The sequence below is a fragment of the Brassica napus genome, chromosome A5 (assembly GCF_020379485.1).
Source record: "Brassica napus cultivar Da-Ae chromosome A5, Da-Ae, whole genome shotgun sequence".
Taxonomy (NCBI): domain Eukaryota; kingdom Viridiplantae; phylum Streptophyta; class Magnoliopsida; order Brassicales; family Brassicaceae; genus Brassica; species Brassica napus.
In genome coordinates, this window is record NC_063438.1 from 2,375,727 (window position 1) to 2,394,417 (window position 18,691).

Genomic DNA, 18,691 nt, shown 5'->3' on the forward strand with positions numbered 1-18,691 from the left:
ATATAAAACGACAGGATGTTTTACAGCAGAAACTAAAGACGGCACGCAGTGTTCTACTTTAGTTTCCTTAAAACGCTACTCGTCAACGCATTAAAGTCATCGGCGATCTCTTTTTGTCATCGCCGCAGTTGAAGCTCTCTTTCTCTCTACCTCCGGCGATCATGATCTACGTCGACGGAGTGCTCTTTCCATATGAAAACAGCTCATCTTCTCTCTCTTCTTCATCGCAGGTAGTGTTCTTCGTCTCTCACCAATCTCCATTCACTAGTTTTAAAAGATTATTTGACTTTTCTGGTTTGACCAACATTGATGGAACAGGGAAGCAGCTTGCTTCTCGATGTAATGACACATTCTGTCATAATCTCAGCTTCTGACTCATTCAAGAATCTCGAGGAACAGAGAGTCACAGAGAGCTCAACGAAAGACAGATACGTTTACATATTCCAAAGAGAATATGCTGTTGTGAATCCAGCGCTTGTTGATGTATGTATGTTTATTACATTTGAAAGTTATGTTTTTATTTTTAAATCAACTCTAATGATTATGTTTTATTGATGAGAAGTTTGTTGGCATGGATGAAGCAACAACTTGTGTAGGTCTTGTTATCCGTAACAGAAAATCTGGAGTGTAAGGGACTGATTCTCTATATGTTCTAATGTGTAGTTGTTACCTTTGAGTTTTAAAGTTTTGTGATGAATCTGAAACTGCAGCACTTCTATTGCGCATATGGATTCACCAGAAGTTGTGGACTTGGGGATAAGCCAGATGTTATCAGTGGTTATGGAGGATGACAGTGACGCGGCTGAGTTAGATGTATTATCTACTCTTTCAGCTTATGTTAATCATTAATTATATTCTTTTGAGTCCTTTTTGAATATTTCCTTGGGGGGGTTTGTATGCAGGTACATATGGTTGGTGGTTATGAAGATGTGGATTTAAAAGTAAGTTTCTATATCTCTCACTGTAGTTAATACTCAGCTTTGGAATGGTCTTTAGCTGAATGTATTGACTGTTTATTTGCAGAATGCTACTGGTGGAGATGACTATGCCAAACCAGAGGGTTATTCATTTCCTTTGTGTTGCAAATTAGTAGAAAGTCTACAGAAGAGAAGAGAAAAATTTCACATTCAAACCTTATTTATTCTTGGGCACAACACCAAGCTGGATGCTCAAGGGAACACGTGCCCCAATTTTAATGGATTCCTGGTCAGTCTACTTTCTCTGTTGCTTTCATGGTGAAGATAATGTCTTTCCTCTTCAAGGAACTATGAGGTCTTTAAACTGAATATATGTGAATTAGTAATTAATGTTATCATGTTTCTTTGTAACCTTGTTATCAGGTGAATACCTCCACCGGGACAATTGTCCCAGCCAGTTTCAACAGATCTTCTAGATGTCCGGATGAGCTTGTTCGTAGAATAAGAGTGTCGGCATCATTCGATGATCCTAGCTGGAAGGGGAAGTTACTTGACACATATGACACAAAAACTGATAGATTCATCATCGCACCATGCTCCTGGTATAAACACAACACAAAAACGCTACTTCTACCTCATTTTCACTCCATTATAGGTATATGTACATATGAGTTGTGTTTTTTTTTTTGTAAATACAGGACAATGCGGCTGGTTGAATACGTTTGGGAGCTGAATCAGCTTCCTGATGAAGAGATTCTTGTCAACTGCTCCACTTCACCTTCTGCTGAAGGTCCAGATTTCATAGACAATGAAAGAAGGTTAGTAGTCACTTAATCAATTTATCTCTAACACACTGAAACACAGACAGATGATTCGTATTCTCTTTTGTGTGTGTTTCAGGATTTGGAAGTATTTACTAAAATATCCAGAATGGAGCAAAACCTTCCCAAAGAGACAACCACGTGTGTTTGAAAGGACTGCCAATGGAAGCTGGAACTTCGTGTTTTGATTCTTGAACACAAGAATGTAAAAATAAATGCCACTTAAGCGATATAATATTGTGTTAAAACGTGGGCTTGATCCGGCCTAGTAGGCCTATATGTTGAGGCCCATAGATTCAAGTCATTCCACTTGCAGATCGGAACCTTCCACCCGACCCGAATATTATTTGCAAGAAAAATTCTTAAAATGATTCGATCCGATTTTAGTTCGGATTTTTTGGTTCTATAAAAATAAATCCAATGTATTTCTTTCAGTGAAAAAGATACAATATCATTTTCAAGGAAAAAAAAATCTAGTGTATTTCTCGGTTTTCATTTGAATATACATAATTTTTATAACTTATAGGGGACAATTTTTGTAAATATCTATATATTTCATTGATTTTATGTTATATATTAATAAAATAAATATAAAATAGTGTTATATATGAATTATAAGATTTGTATATCCATCTTCTTGGATATACTTAAAATAAATATAGTTATTTTATTAATGTTGAAAAAGATTTAAAATAATACAATTAAGTATAAATTATAGTAAATAAAAGAAGATGATGCATAAAATATAGAAATAATATATTTAGTTTGTACTGGAATCATAATCTAATTAGAAATAACTAAAATTATAGAAAAGTTAAGTAGAAAAGGAAGTATATATGTAAATTGGCAAAATAAATGGAGTACAAAAGTAATGTTTTATTTTAAAAGTAAAATATAAATGATACCGAAGAAAGTAACCATACAAGTGTGGTCAAGTGGTATAACAGAACTGGAAATGTGCTAAACACTCTGTATACAAAATCTACTAAACTCAGATTTATCCGTTTGTATGGCTAGAGACATAGATATTTAATACAAAATCTACTAAATTTAGATTTATCCGTTTGTATAGTCAGAGACATATATATCTAATTAAGATTACGAGTAAATGTATCTATCTAACGCTGGTAGAAAAACTTTCAAAAGATTAGTCGATTGAATCTCAGTCCGCCGGATTCTTCCAAATCATAAAAAAAAAAAAAAGAGAATGGGACATAACTAGTTTTGGGTACAAACTAATATAACATGATCATGGGAGACACCTACCCCCAGATGTACGTAAACGTAGTCCAACCTAACTTTCACCAACAACACGATCGAAAAACGAGATTCCATTTATAGTAACTAAATAGGGGTACTCTTGTAAATTCCTTTCATACCTTCTTTCCGAAAAATGTTAACCGGGCCGGGCTCGCTAATGGGTTCCAAATTTTATAATTTTCAAGTTTAAACAAATCGTTTGCCCTAATGGTCGATAAAGAGAAAGGGTCAAAGGATAAAAAGCTGCGGTTTAAACTAGGGTCACTTTTCAAGTTACACCATTTTAAAATAATTTAATTTATTCGGGATTAAAAAAAAATACTCATTAACGCAATATTGAATATTGACTGGAATTCGATCTTGTAATATAGGAATAAAAATTTAAAACGATGTTTAAATTGATTTGAAGAATAAAATGCCTACCACACATGTCCTGATGTCCATCCCATATATTATACCAAAAACGAAACACATACACAGTGTATTTATAAATGAGATGAGAGAAGAGAGCACGAAACAATAAGCGAGCGAGGAAGACAAGAAAGCAACACAATACAAAGTATCGATAAAATAATAATAATAATAATAAGAGAGAATAAAAATCCCTAAAACTGCGAGCGTTTTTGTTAACGGGAGAGAGATGAGTCTCTAAAAACCAAATATCATGGAACCATGACGAAGGAAGAAGAAGCAGCAGCATCGTATAGCATGAACGATATTTGCAGTAACGATCACAATATTGATGATAACAACAACAACACTAATCTAAAGCAGCACGAGGGGCGCGCATGGGGCACGTGTGAGGAGCTGTTATTGGCATGCGCCGTTAAGCGACACGGGTTTTGTGACTGGGACTCCGTCGCCGCGGAGGTTCGAACCCGGACCTCTCTCTCCTCCGTCTTTCTCTCCGCTGATGATTGCAGGCAGAGGTATCGAGATCTCCAGCGTCGGTTCAAGGAATCCGCCGACGGCGATAACGACGCGACGGCGGAGGAGGAGGGAGGGAATGATATCCCGTGGCTTGAAGAGCTGCGTAGCCTCCGCGTGGCGGAGCTCCGTCGTGAGGTTGAACAGTACGACGTTTCGATACTGTACGTGAAACGAGAATCTGTAATCTCCGAGGAATATTCTTTACGACGGATCTGAGTTTTTCTTTTTTGTTTCCAGATCGCTTCAGTTGAAGGTTAAGAAGCTAGAGGAGGAGAGAGACGGCGGCGAGAAACTAGATCTGGTGGAAGAAGGAGAGAGGAAAGGAGAGAGATCGGAGAACGACGGCGGTGAGAAGGCGGAGGAGTCCGAACGGGAAAACAGGTCGATGAACGAGTCGAACTCGACGGGCTCCGGCGAGAAAACCGTCGGAGAAGACGAACCGGGACAGACTCGTGGTGATGATGTAGATCCCGATCCGGTTAACGCTGCGGAGGAAGGATCGGGAGCGAGTGACTCAGGCGAGTTGGGCGAGTCAGGGACGTCGGGGAGGAAGTGGAAAAGGAAACGACGGAAAGATAGTGACGGAGAGATCAGATCGGCGGCGAGTGAATCGCAGCCGTTGATACGTCTTCTTGATTTGATTCGGTCCCATCCGCGTGGATCTTTGTTCGAACGCCGGGTTCGAAGCCAGGTATGCAAATATCTTATTTTCTTTATTTAATCCATCATTACTTTTATTTGTTACCAAAAATTTATAATTTTAGTAAGAGCATCTCCAATGTACACCTCTATAATTTTCTCTAAAATAGAGATCTCTATTATAGAGGTGAAAATGCTCCAATGTATGCCTCTATAATAAAGTTCTTCTATTTTAGAGGAAAATATAGAGGAAAGTTACTTTTTGCCTCTATATTTAAAGGTGAAAATAACATATCTCTATATTTTCCCCTATAAATAGAGAAACTCTATTATAGAGGCATACATTGGAGCATTTTCACCTCTATAATAGAGTTTCTCTATTTTAGGGGAAAATATAGAGATAGAAATAAGGGTGGGTTAGAGATGGTCTAAGACTACATCCCTATAATAAAGCTGTAAAATATGAATTTTAGAAATCTTAAATATTCCGTATTCTATATTGAATCTCGACCTTTTCGAATTATTATTTTAAGTTTTTTAACGTCCCTTTTTGAATTTTATACGACGGTTTATGGGAACGTATTTTTTTATAGAGGGAAAGAAAGAATGAAATTAACTAACCCTACTTTCTTTCTTGTTGTCGTCGTTGTCTTTTTGCTCACACAATCGATGACACGTGGCATTATCTTGGTATATCATGGCTTTGTCGTGTCTTTCTTTAAAGGCCCATTTAACTATAGGCTTTTAGTTGGACCTAATGGGCTTGTATCTATTTCACGCAGGAGAGTAAGGATTACAAGAGCTTGGTTAAGCAACATTTGGACATTGAGACAATACAGAGAAAGCTGACGCAAGGATCTTATGATTCTTCAAAGCTCACTTTTTACAGAGATCTTCAGCTTCTCTTCGCTAATGTGATTGTGTTCTTCCCTTCATCTTCTTCGGAATCAATGGCTGCTCATGAACTAAGAGCCATTGTTTCTGAAGAAATGAGGAAAGAGAGCGGGAAATCGAGTCCCCGGTTGTTAAAAGCATCAGCAGGTATGACTGGTATCAAAGCAGAAGCTGCTGAGACATCGGAACAGAAGTCTTCAGCTCCACTTGTCGTTTGTAAGAGGAGAAGATTTGTTTCCGCTAAGGCTAAGGCCTCTCCATCGTCTTCAAGCTTTAGCCAGAAAGAGGAGACGAAAGAGGAGATAGTATCAGAGGAGAATGAGAACGTTGAGACTGGTGGAAGAAGCTCGAAAAGAACAGCTAACAGTACAAAGACGGGCAAAGGGAAGAACAAACAGAAAGAGGCGGAGGAGGCGAAAACAGAGAAGAAGGTGGTGGTTTCATCAGATAAGAAGAAGAGTGTGGCTGATTTCTTGAAGAGGATAAAGAAGAGCTCTCCCCAAAAGGAAGATAAAGACCAGAACAAGAGTAAGAAGGAGAGTAAACCGAAACCAAGAGAGCTTAGAAGCAACAATGTGGGTAAAAAGAAGAAGGCTGAGGTGGAGAATGCTGCTACTCCGGTGAAAAGAGCTCCCGGGAGACCACCGCAGAAGAAAACCGTGGAGGCGGTTGCAACCGCCTCAGGGAAACGAGGTAGGGAAAGTGGAAGCACAGGAAAGGACAATAAACAGCCAAAGAAAAGAAGCAGGAGATGATGTAGCGTTAAGTATTATTGTATATCAATAGAATTATGTTTTGGGTTGTTCTTTCTCAATCTTAGTTATGGATTAGGTTAAGTGTACTTTTGTTTGTTGACATTAGTAAGATTAATTCCTTTTTTTTTTGGTTATATTTTGCTCATTTCCACCATCTGAGTCTTGATAAGAGCACATCACTTTATTGACTATAAAGATTGTGGTCTTACACAAACTATGGCGACAAGATTCTAAAACCATTCCATTGAACATATATCCAACAAAACCAACATTTGGGTAAAGCTATCTCTAATGTCAGCAAAAATTACAGTCATATGCTCCAAAAAGGGAACATCAAGAACTTGAGACTCTGACCTTAAAAATCTCAACAAATGCTATCTTCATGGGCTCCTCATGCACCGCATTGCACTATGCCTTGCCAAAATTGCTTGTGTCTATCAAACACAAGTTAGCGACGAAAGCCACCTTCTGTACAAAAGACCAGACAAGAAGAGTCTCAGCTAATGCAATTTTATTTGAGATTACATGCATCTCGTCTTTATATAATCAAACTAAACACTTGCCGTGTTCTCCATCGGATATATCTCCAAGCTTTGCGATTGCACCAACAAGCGCTTGTTCTTGCTCCTGAATAGAAAGATAACAATAATCATCTGAGGCTTTTGTATGAATATAAACATAAGATTAAGAAAGAACAAACCTCCAACATTCTCTTAGCTCTTTCAACTTCTTGAGGATCTGGATTGTGTGAGCCAAGAACTCTCTCCACCTATTAGAAAAAACATCGTCGTTTGAGAAACAAAACCGTACATACACTGTAAAACTCGCCTTGACTTGACAAGAATGTAATACTAACATCTCTGATTAGGACATTGGTCTGACGGATTCGTATATCCATATGTTTCCTTTTCCCAGTTCCATTCTGCGATGTTCTGAAGTCTTTTTTGATACTGGTCTTTGCCAAACCGCTTCCCCGTTGTGGAACACTGTTTGGTCCTGTAGTTCTATTCAGACCATGGCCTTGTCCGTTTACACCATATTGATTACCAACCCTAGGATCCTCTCCTATCCACTCAATATCCCCAGCAGATATCTGTGCAAATATTAGAGCTCTTTATTACCAAATAACACAATTTACTGTTGACATAAGTTTATTACTCAAAAGTTTAAGAAACATAATGATTATAAAGTAATTAATTACCTCTGAGAGTTTGACCCATTCCCATGTCTCGTTAGGTGTTCCAATGTCATAAACCAAAGCATGGCGACCCTAAAATTTAAAGATTAGACGAATATATAAGGAAACTTCTTATTTTATAACATATCAGAAACTTTATGCCAATTTAAGAAGCCCACACACCTCAAGTGGACTGTACTTGGTGATGACAGCCTCGTAAAACGTATTGTCTTCTGGCCACCTCGTTCTAACTTTCCTTCCTACAAAAGACTCAGGGTCGTTTCCATTTGTGGGTTCACTTGAACTGGTGGGACCAGGTGGTACTCTGTTCATGACTTGTCCTCGTTGAGGTTGATCTGAAGGATGGTATGAGACAGGTTTTGCAGAAGAGGAACCAGGGAAACCCTAAGAAAGGAGAAAAAAAAATCATTAAATGAATCAACAAAAGATACCAACTTCAAGACTATATATATATAACTCACTGGTTTATGCTTTTTGCCCTTGACATTGGGAACAGATCCTCGTTTGGCTGTGGATGATGCAAACTGGTGAGTAAGATCAGCTTGAGGGTGTGAAGCGAAGGGTTGAGAAGGCATTGGCTGGTTTAGTTTCTGCTTCTTGACAGAAGCTGAAACGGAAGGTGTTGGCAAGGTATCGTGAACCACTTGAGCAGCATTGCGCATTGTTGGTTGCATTCCTCCAGTTTGTCTCCATTCCCTAATAAAGGAAAAAGTATTTACGTTATTATTAAGAGAAAAAAAGAAAGAAACTATAAATGCTCAAAGATTTTTAGCTTCTCGCCTTATCCTTCGTATAGTATCATCTGCGTTAACACGACCAAGAAGCTCTCTATGTTCCTCATTGGACACTCTCAGCTCTTTACGCAGCTCAGTTATAAGACTTTCCTTTTCCTGAAAAAAGAGATGTTATTTCACTTAGCCAGAAACTAACATAAGGCAAAGTAGACCTGAGATTAATTGTAATACCCAAGTGATGGCATCTGCCTGGGCCTTAAAGGCTCTTAGGATAGATATGTATGCTTCCTTCTCAATCTGGTGAATCTGAGCTTCCATATCAGCACCAACTTCATCATACATCTTAGGGTAAGATGGAGGAAGAAGACTCGAAGGTCTTCCGTTACCAGCCACACGCCCTCCTCTTGCAACCCTATGCGATGGAGGCAGATCATCATCTGTTCCTGCAGACATCACCATCAAAAAAATCATTACAGATCAAAAAGTAGATACACAAACTAATCCTTAAACACAAACCATAACACTAGTAAAACGGAGAAAGTTCAAAGCTTTCGTAAACCCTAAATTTCAGCTTAAAGATCAAATTCAATCGCAGCTTCAGTGATTCGCAACATTCATTAACAACCCATAAGAGCTTCCGTTAAACAACACAAAACCCACAAAAGCTTAGAATGAATAACGGAGAAAGTTCGAAACTTTCGTAAACCCTAATTTTCAGAAGAAGATTGAGATAAGAACAATCAACAAGGAAGGTGTTTTTTTTTTTTAATCTGGGGAACACTAACCGCTGCTATCAAACGATTCGTAGTCCATCGCGAAGCTTTGATCCTCAATTCTCCAAAGAGTAGTTACGGAGATGAAGAAGAAACACACAGACCAATTTGACTAGAGAAAGACTCGATTTTGGGTGTTTCGATAGAGTTTGTAGAGAACTTTCTGATCGGTTCCTTCGTCGGGAACTTCGTTGGAAAACGAATCCGAGCTCCACTGGGAGTGATTCAGCTTCGATCACAGATTTGCCGAAAGCTTTTTTATTATTTTTTTATTTTCCTTAATAAGAACAGAGAAGGAGAGTGAGGAGATGGAAAATAAATAATTATAATCAAAATATAACGTGGGTATCAAAACACAGTCGTTTTTGGTGGCTGATCTGTGTAAGGTTTAAAACGAGCCCATTATAAGAAGAGATCATATGATATGAGCATTTATTAGCAAATATTTTAGTGTTCAGGCCCAATCATTTGTATATACTGCAGACTGAAAGAAAAATCGATCTTGGGTAAAGCATCAACCAACCCCGAGAACGAGCCCTAGATTCGATATTATCATCCATTCCTCTCCCAAAAAGGTGTAATTATCTCATTTTAATGAAATTTCAGAAATGTTTTACTGGAAGAAATGTAAAACACTAAAACTTAGTAACTTTTGGCAAGTTTTTCAATATTTTAATCATCAAGAGTAATTGTGATTTTACTAAGTTAAGTTTACGGCGATTACTAATAGATCGACTCAAGAAAATATCATTCATTCATGTGTGGAGCAATGATAACCCGTCATAACCAAATAGGTTTCTTTTGTTAAACTATAATAAATTATGTTATTAATTTAAGAAAATGAAAGAAATGCTGATACATGTATTTTGTCCTCTCCAAAGACATACTTTGCACACGGAGTCGACTCATCAGTTTCATAATCGCAAGGTGGTGGCATGGAGTCATGGACCATACTGATTGCTCACGTTTGAATTGTCAACTCCTTTCTTCTAAATGGTGTCGACCTTTATGAAATATCCAATATATATTTTAAATCCGGTAAATGTGTTAATAAATCAATGATGTTCCATGCACATATGGAAAATTAATTATTCAAGTTAATATTACATATTCTAGAAAAAAAGTTTGTTTTAAAAAGATCTATTTTTTACATTTTCAAGACATGTTTTATTAACTAATTGCAAATTTCAAAAACCTTAATTACACTTACTGAATTTTTATTGGCTTAAAATTATGGAACAAAGATAAAAATAAAAAATTATGCAAATTTAATATGTTTTATTAAAATGTGTGAAAAAGCTAGAATATGTAACATTAAGAAACAGAGAGAGTAATATATAAAGGATAAAAACAATTTACTTATTGTATATTAGTTTTAAGTTAAAAATATATGATAAGTATGAATTTAACATGGTATCATAGCTCTTTAATGTTGAGTCACTCTGTCAATGTTGTTCATATAATTGTCACACATAATCATAAGGTTTCACATTGGTAGTCAGAGAATTAATTCCATTTTTCGCCAATTAGTTTAAATACTTGTGATAAAGTCGAATTTAACAAGATAAGAAACCAAAAAAAAAACTATTATCTATTTATTACATAAAGAGTTGTGTTTACCATTGTTTTTCTTTCTAAGAAAAGGCTTTGTGTATACCTCTCATTTTTCTTCCAACAATATGCATTTTAGAGCTATTGTCGGAGGTGCTCTACCCTTTTGAGTGAACCAAAGCATGATCCTCCAAGTTTTGATTCTGAGTATATTAAGTGATGTTTTTAGCAAAAAAAAAAGTGTCAAAATTGATGCTGAGTTCCTATTAGTCACGTGCCAAAATGTCACCATATATACTCCAGCACGTTCTTGTGTATTCACACGTTCCCAAGTGGCTTCCTTTGTTGGCGGTCCTAACAAATAGGTTGCAACTTGCCAAGGTAAGCCCCAAAAGTTTAGGTATTCAACGAAAATATCCTTTTCTTGGATATCTCTAGAAATATCACAACTTTTGAAGCAATCCTAAAACTTGGAAAGTGTTCAGATTCGTAACAGCCACTAACTTAAATCTTGGCGATAAGCAGTATACTTTTCAACAAACTCACTCAAAAGGTCCATTGTTATCGTACTGCTTTAATTTCGCAGTATATAGACAGCTGGAATATATATATCCATATAAGTTACTTACACCGAAAAACATTTTATTTATTCATAAATATGATCAATTAATAATTCAGTTAAAAGAATCGTTTAAAAACATAATAAATGCCTCATTTCCGCCTCTGAATTTTGTTCAGAACTACGGCTTGGCCATCTTTCCAGTTCTAGATTAGCAACTTCTTTGGTTTTGTCCCATTTTCAGAATTGGAAAATGGTGCTGGAAAAGAGAGTGGCAAACTGAGGTGCTACTTTCATCGTTAAAGTGTTCTTAGGTTGGATCTGTTACATTCTTATGTGGCTGCAGGTCCACCTGGATGGTTAAAGACTTAAAGGAGCTCTTTGTAAATGAAAGTTGTTTGGCCTCTGCTCCAGTCAATCCTAGTTAATTTTTGGGGTGTTATGGGATTGTATAGGACCTTTTGATTGGCGTAAGCTGTGGTATAGTTGTGATTAAGATCCCGAAGCTTGGTGTAATGGTCGGAGCCTGGTGCTATTTGTTCAATTATAATGTAGCATATAATTTCTACGTACTATAAGAAATAGCATTAGCGATGATTATTTTTTATAAAATAATGATAAATCTTTGCGTTCAAGTAATCCGGACGTCTAGTCGTCTACGGAATTTCTTATTCAAACTTGGAAAGAGTGAAATAGCTGACTAAAGGTAGAAAACTATATAAAAACTTTCAGTTCTGATGTATCTTCTTAACTCATTTATTCTCTCATTAATGTTATATCGTCGCTTTCTAATCTACCTACCATGCATGCTTATTTAATCACGAGGAATAATAAGTTTAAAAACTTGGAAAATCTCCCTCACTCGTACTCAAATTTACGCGGTATCTCCGAATAAGGTCGAGTCTAATATACAACAATTATAAATCTTAAAGTCAACTGATTTTTTTCTGAAAAACTTTGTTCGCGATCTACGCGATTAAGTTTTATTTTCAGGATTTATCTGATCTGTAAAATTCGTTAGATAATTGTTACGTACCCGGGACGTTCAAAATTGGTTTAATGGATCAACTAAGGCGGTGTTTGAGAGTTTATTACGTACTAGAACATCTAGTAACATATTTAAAAAAAAAACATCTAGTAACATATATATTTGGGATTTATTTTCTGTAAAATATTGACCTAAAAATTGTTGTTGTTTTTTTTAAAACCTAAAAAATGTTTTTAAACTAATTTACACCAATGCACATTTTCCACGTACTTCTTTAATTATTTTGGTTTACATTACATGTAAAGACTTTTGTTATATAATATTACACCGAAATCCACAAGATTACACGACGTGATTAAGATAATTGGAAAGACTAAACTTGGGGTTCCTATTTTGACAACTGTTGTGAATTTGTAGCATTATATAGTTGTTCTTAGTTGAAGTTGTTATTAGATTTGATTAGAGTAAATTAATCGTCGAGTCGTCTTATACTGCTTTTCCCCGCGGTTAGTTGAAACAGAAAAACTTATACTTTACAATAAACTATTAATTTTGGTCTTCAGAATGAAATAATTTATACTATTAATTCCCTGTTTTGACTAATATTTTTAGTTTCTTTTAGCCAGAGTCACATACCCATACAGTACATGCATGAATACAAACTGGGGATTGTGCCACGTTACGAAAATTCTTACGTTTATTGAGTGATGATTTACTTGTACAAAAAGTGAAGACATTTGACCAAGACAAAAGACGAAGCACGGTGTTTACTTTTAGGGAGAAATTAAAGGAAGATATCCCTAACTTTTTCTGTTTTGAATTTTCAATGGCATATTATTATTTTTTTGAAGAAACAAAAATATAAATCGCCAAGATCAAGCAAATTATGTTAGATGAAAATATTGTCATCTTTTAAAAAGTATAGCTAATTTATCATATGACTAGAAAAATCAAGCCTCTACGTATGGTTAAAACTCGAATTTTAAAATCTCTTAACAGTCTATCATTACACATTTAAGTATAACTACATGGGTTAATTACATTCGTAGTTAATACATATATATATGACGAAAGGCATAGTAGTCGACATAAAAGAAGTAACCACCGGAGAGACAAAAGCCACTTGTAGGATACACGACGATGTACAATAAAGCCAGACCAGACCCTACACTGATCCATTGTCACTCAGAGTGATCTTTTAATCGAATGTTTCCAAAAACCTATATTATAAAAAAAAATGAAATCTATAGTTTCAAGGGAAAGGAAAAAATGTATATCCAAAATTCTAAAATCCACCCTAGTCACATCGTATTTTTCCCGGCACTGTCTTATTTATTACGTATTTTCTATTATATATTTTCCTTTGAAGTCAACATAGGAGAATCTAGTTGACATATGAACACATAGCGAATGTACACACCCTACTCTTTTCTCGTTTTGGTTATAATTGCCAAATTAATTCGAATCAAACGAAACAAGCCAAGTCAATAGACGTAGTTCACGTATGCAACTAGTTTGACTAAATTGAAGTTTGAATATTCTTGGTTCCTTAATACGATTTCGTTTGCCTATATAAAACCTTACCATATCCGATCGTTTCAGTCACAACCCAAATCTCATTACATTCATTTCATTTATTTATATAAGTTTGAAAAAAATAAGTAAATAACCCCAGCTTCATTCCTTAAAGATCATAAGTTGCAAAACAAGATGATGCCGTAAGTAATAGTAACTTAAAGTATTATGTGTAATGAAGAAACGTTCATTTTTTGCATGGACATAATATATATCTCTAGCTAGTTTAACGGGTTTAAATTTTATATCAGAGGAAAGAAGATTTACGCAGCTAAGAACTCGTTTGGCCGATCCAATTTCCCTGAAGGCTTCTTGTTCGGGACCGCCTCATCGGCTTACCAATACGAAGGAGCCGTGAACGATGCATCTCGGGGGCTAAGTGTTTGGGATACTTTTGTCCGCAAGCATCCAGGTATATATCAACAAATCGAGCTATTAATTTATATCTTATATATGTATTTGTTTCTTAATCGTTTAATTTGAATCCATACATATATAGTAAACTACTTTAAACCTTATATGTGTAGAAAGGAATTGTTACTCTCATGCGGACCAAGCAGTGGAGTTTTATCACCATTACAAGGAGGATATCCAACGAATGAAAGATATCAATATGGATTCATTCAGATTCTCAATCTCATGGCCTCGGCTTTTTCCTCGTAAGTTAAATTTTTTCATATTTTTCTTTAGTGAGAAAATATCTTCATTCAAAGACAATAAGCAGATTTAACCTTTTATTTTCTACCAAAAATAGATGGAAAGAAAAGCAAAGGAGTGAACAAGGAGGGAATCAAATTCTACAACGACCTCATCGACGAACTCCTAGCCAACGGTATATAACCCTAATCCCCCTCGTGTGTATATATTGAATTATCATATGTAATTGTTCACTTTAATATATATATATATATATGTCTTCTAGTTAACATGATCCTATATAACTGCAGGAATCACACCTCTAGCGACTTTGTTCCATTGGGATACTCCACAAGCCTTAGAAGATGAATACAACGGGTTTTTAAGCGAAAAAGCTGTGTGAGTAATACATTAAAACATCATTCATACTAATTTTTAACGTTTCTATCTCTTTTATATACATCAAGTAAGTATCTAACTTTGTGAATATACTAACAATCCTTATTGGTGCAGTGATGATTTCCGCGATTTTGCTACCATATGTTTTGAGGAATTTGGCGACCGTGTGAAATATTGGGTGACACTAAATGAGCCATGGGTTTACAGTATTGGTGGTTACGATACAGGGAGAAAAGCTCCTGGCCGCGCCTCTAATTACATGAACGAAGCAGCTTTAGCCGGTGAATCTGGTCTGGAGGTGTACACTGTTAGTCACAATCTACTCTTAGCTCATGCTGAAGCTGTTGAAGTCTTCAGAAATAACCCAAAGGTACGAAGAAAAAAAAAAGATTTTGTAAGTCTACTTTTTCTACTCTTTTAAACTTGCATGCATGTCTTTTTCAAGTATATATATATTAGGATATTAGTGAATCGACTATCAGTAAATTTACTGATATAAAATGATATTTCGTGTAACAGTGTAAAGATGGAAAAATCGGTATTGCACATTGTCCGGTCTGGTTCGAACCTTACGACTCGAACTGTCCTGATGATCACGAAGCAGTTGAGCGTGCCATGGAATTTATGTTTGGGTGGTGAGTGATCGATTTTTTCTTTCTATTTGGATATCAACTTTTTACATTATTATGTTGACTAAGAAATATATTGGGGGTTGATTTGAAGGCATATGGATCCAACGGTCTATGGAGATTATCCACAAGTCATGAAAAGATCAATAGGAAAAAGATTACCGTCGTTTACTGCAGCTCAATCTCAGAAATTAAAAGGATCTTTTGACTTCGTGGGAGTAAATTATTACAGTGCCTTTTACGTTAAAAATGTTACTGACGTCGATCATAACACTCCAAATTGGAGATCCGACGCATGCATCGAATGGAAAAGTGAGTTTGTTTTTTCTTTCCAAATACATAATTCGATATTTCATATTGTCTATGGTTTTATTTTAGGTTTCTTGGCTCACAAATTTTTCATTACTTTATTATGAAATAGAACAAAACAAAGCTGGAGAAATTTTGGGACCTAGAGGTGTTTCAGAATGGGACTTTTTATACCCGCAAGGATTAAGAAAGTTTCTAAATCATGCAAAAAACAAATACGGAAGCCCTAAATTTATGATAACTGAAAATGGTAAATTTCCTTTTATATTTATCTGTGGCCTCCTCCGAACTCCTTTTCCTTGTTATGTGAAAGTAACTAAAAGTTCTAACAATTATGTAGGACATTGCGATATTGACTATGAAAAGAAAGCTAAACTCTCGAATCTGATGGATCTTCAGAGGACAGAGTACCATGAAAAACATCTCCAAAGCATCCACCAGGCCATCAAGTGAGTCTCTATTCTCTTTTAGAGCAAGAAACATGTGCATAAAGCTTAATTGAGTTGTTGTTTTTTTCTTTCAAAAATCTTATTATCAACTCTGTATATAATTCTCTTTTTAGGGAGGATGGTGTTCAAGTAGAAGGGTACTATGCATGGTCATTGCTTGACAATTGCGAATGGAACGCTGGTTATGGTGTTAGATACGGACTATTTTACGTAGACTACAACAATGGTTTAAAACGTTATCCAAAAATGTCGGCAATGTGGTTCAAAGAGTTTTTGAAGAAAGAAGAGATTGAAGATTCCGAGAAAGAAGGATTAATGTTGAACTCTCTTGTTAATAAGAAGAGGAAGAGATTCTTAACATCTTCTGGTTTGCCTTCCTGTTATATACCTAAGATGTCCGAATCCTCTAAAGCCCTTGAACTCTTTTTCTAAGATCATTTGTTTATTAAATTTTATTACGTGAATAAAAAGGTTCGAAACAAATTATCTTTTTATTGACATATGCATATATAACACAATAATTGTAATAAGAAAATATACAACAATTCTCATAATACAACACACGTGTATTTTTTTCTTTTATAATATACATTCTTTTAAAAGTATAAGTGATTTTTCTCTAATATATTATTTTCCAAAACATGAAATTTTAAGAATCTGTTAAGAAATTTTTTGTACTTTTATTATTGATTCACTTTCAATTTATTCATATAGTTTATTTTACATTATTTGAAAAGTTTATTTCCTAGGTGCCTTCACATTAGTTCTTGTGATGGTTACTTCAAAAATAAACTTCATGAACTAAAAATATTATACTGTCACTATTAAAAATTATTCTGATTTTCCTTTTTAATAGTTTTTGATTCTATTTTAAATTAAAATTTCCCTTTTATATTTTCTAAATCATATATATAGTAAAAAATAAATATCTGAAAAATAAAATAAAAATATTATTAAATATGAAAGGGATATAAAAAAGGAAATTTCACAAAAAACTTGATATTTAAAAATAAATAAATATTTTTTTAAAAAATAATCTCAAATAAATTATAGATATTCAAAAAGAAACTAAATTTTGTTGCTACAAATTTATTTTGTGAGATGATTAAACAAAATTTTAATTAACAAACTATGATTCAAAAATTCAAATGTTAATGTTAAAGAAAACAAAAAAAATTATACGCAAAATCATATGTTTATTTGAAATAATAACATAATATTACTAAAAACAATTTTCAAATTTAACATGTATTAAAGTAATTTAAAATTTCAAAAAATAAAAATAAAATATTAATTAATTATTACGGTTATTTATTTTGTAAATAAATATTTGTGACATGCTCCTTATAATATTTGAACTTACGAACATGTTATAAGATTATCAATACTATTAAAAAGAAAAGAGTCTAAAAAAATCTACCTATAAAAGTTGTTTGGACCCTTTCATTTAACTCATTATTTTTTTGGTCTTACCTTAAATTTATACTAACAATACGTTACCATATATTTCTCTAACAATAATTTAGTCAATTCTTTTATTTATTTAAATCTCACTCCTAAATCCTAATCATTACTATTACTATATTTATCATTTTTGATTTTTAATCGTAAAAGCATTGAAACTAATGTTTTATATTATCACTTTTATCATATAATATATCAATACTATTAAAAGGAAAGAAGTCTAAAAAAATCTACCTATAAAAGTTGTTTGGACCCTTTCATTTAACTCATTATTTTTTTGGTCTTACCTTAAATTTATACTAACAATATGTTACCATATATTTCTCTAACAATAATTTAGTCAATTCTTTTATTTATTTAAATCTCACTTCTAAATCTTAATCATTACTATTACTATATTTATCATTTTGATTTTTAATCGTAAAAGCATTGAAACTAATGTTTTATATTATCACTTTTATCATATAATATATGATTTAAAGCAAGATAAATTACAAGACATATATGTGTACATTCTAACTTTCTCTTTCGTTTATAATAAAGTAATCATATCATATATAAACATTCCCACTAAAATCTCATATCATATACTAAACTTTCAACCGTCTATAGTTTGATAATATTTTCATATTTAAAAATGATTTTTCTGAATATTCATGCTACCTTCACAAAAATGAAGAAATTCATTGGTTTTATTAAAGCTAACCTGACTTCACGATATCAGTATTGATTATTCAAGATTTTGAAAATTATTTGTTTAGATATTATACTTTTATATACTTTTCACTTAAAACGAATCAATACTATTAAAAAGGAAAGAGTTTTAAAAAATCTAATATAAAAAAGTTGTTGGAGTTATGTATAACTATTTATTATTTTTCTGATAATACATTAAACATTCTAAACATACAATATTTTAAATATTTTTAACAGATCTTAATATTATTTCTTATGATACCTTTACTCAGAAAAATATTTCATCAACCATATTTTTGTACAATAACGTTAAAAATCTATATCAAAAAGTTGTTGGACCTGATATGGACGTAATGGGTCCACATCTGTTCGGGTATTTAAGATACTAAAAGAATTTAAAATATATGAAAAATCTGAAAAATATCTGAAACACGAAAAGTATTTGAAACTCCAAACAAATACCAAAAAATTCAAATACCTAAAAATTTAAAATCTTATTCAAAATCTGACACGAT

The 18,691-nt window shown here is 34.0% G+C and overlaps 4 protein-coding genes across 4 annotated transcripts; 3 read left to right on the forward strand and 1 right to left on the reverse strand.

The window, feature by feature from the left end:
* Positions 1-74: 74 nt before the first annotated feature.
* On the forward strand, positions 75-2,172 carry LOC106396413 (protein N-terminal asparagine amidohydrolase). Its single transcript, XM_013836797.3, has 9 exons — positions 75-230; positions 319-483; positions 563-627; positions 711-813; positions 903-941; positions 1,024-1,206; positions 1,341-1,519; positions 1,616-1,735; positions 1,818-2,172. Exons 1-9 carry the CDS (start codon positions 162-164, stop codon positions 1,924-1,926), a joined length of 1,032 nt encoding a protein of 343 aa, XP_013692251.1. The 5' UTR covers positions 75-161; the 3' UTR covers positions 1,927-2,172.
* A 1,309-nt stretch (positions 2,173-3,481) lies between these two features.
* LOC106396352 (serine/threonine-protein kinase PRP4 homolog) lies at positions 3,482-6,350 on the forward strand. The gene is made up of 3 exons (XM_048780422.1): positions 3,482-4,089; positions 4,166-4,619; positions 5,350-6,350. Exons 1-3 carry the CDS (start codon positions 3,671-3,673, stop codon positions 6,214-6,216), a joined length of 1,740 nt encoding a protein of 579 aa, XP_048636379.1. The 5' UTR covers positions 3,482-3,670; the 3' UTR covers positions 6,217-6,350.
* Positions 6,351-6,446: 96 nt separating this feature from the next.
* On the reverse strand, positions 6,447-9,224 carry LOC106396353 (protein EMSY-LIKE 4). The gene is made up of 10 exons (XM_013836723.3): positions 8,934-9,224; positions 8,380-8,591; positions 8,195-8,304; positions 7,876-8,110; positions 7,577-7,798; positions 7,418-7,486; positions 7,073-7,309; positions 6,917-6,985; positions 6,780-6,843; positions 6,447-6,684 (listed from the first exon to the last, which is right to left on the reverse strand). The coding sequence occupies exons 1-10, from the start codon at positions 8,959-8,961 to the stop codon at positions 6,665-6,667; spliced, it is 1,266 nt and encodes a 421-aa protein (XP_013692177.2). The 5' UTR covers positions 8,962-9,224; the 3' UTR covers positions 6,447-6,664.
* A 4,362-nt stretch (positions 9,225-13,586) lies between these two features.
* Positions 13,587-16,597, forward strand: LOC106392344 (beta-glucosidase 27-like). Its single transcript, XM_013833165.3, has 11 exons — positions 13,587-13,737; positions 13,846-14,006; positions 14,122-14,253; positions 14,349-14,426; positions 14,542-14,629; positions 14,744-14,999; positions 15,149-15,264; positions 15,353-15,570; positions 15,680-15,817; positions 15,908-16,016; positions 16,130-16,597. Exons 1-11 carry the CDS (start codon positions 13,730-13,732, stop codon positions 16,446-16,448), a joined length of 1,623 nt encoding a protein of 540 aa, XP_013688619.2. The 5' UTR covers positions 13,587-13,729; the 3' UTR covers positions 16,449-16,597.
* The last annotated feature ends 2,094 nt before the right edge of the window (positions 16,598-18,691 follow it).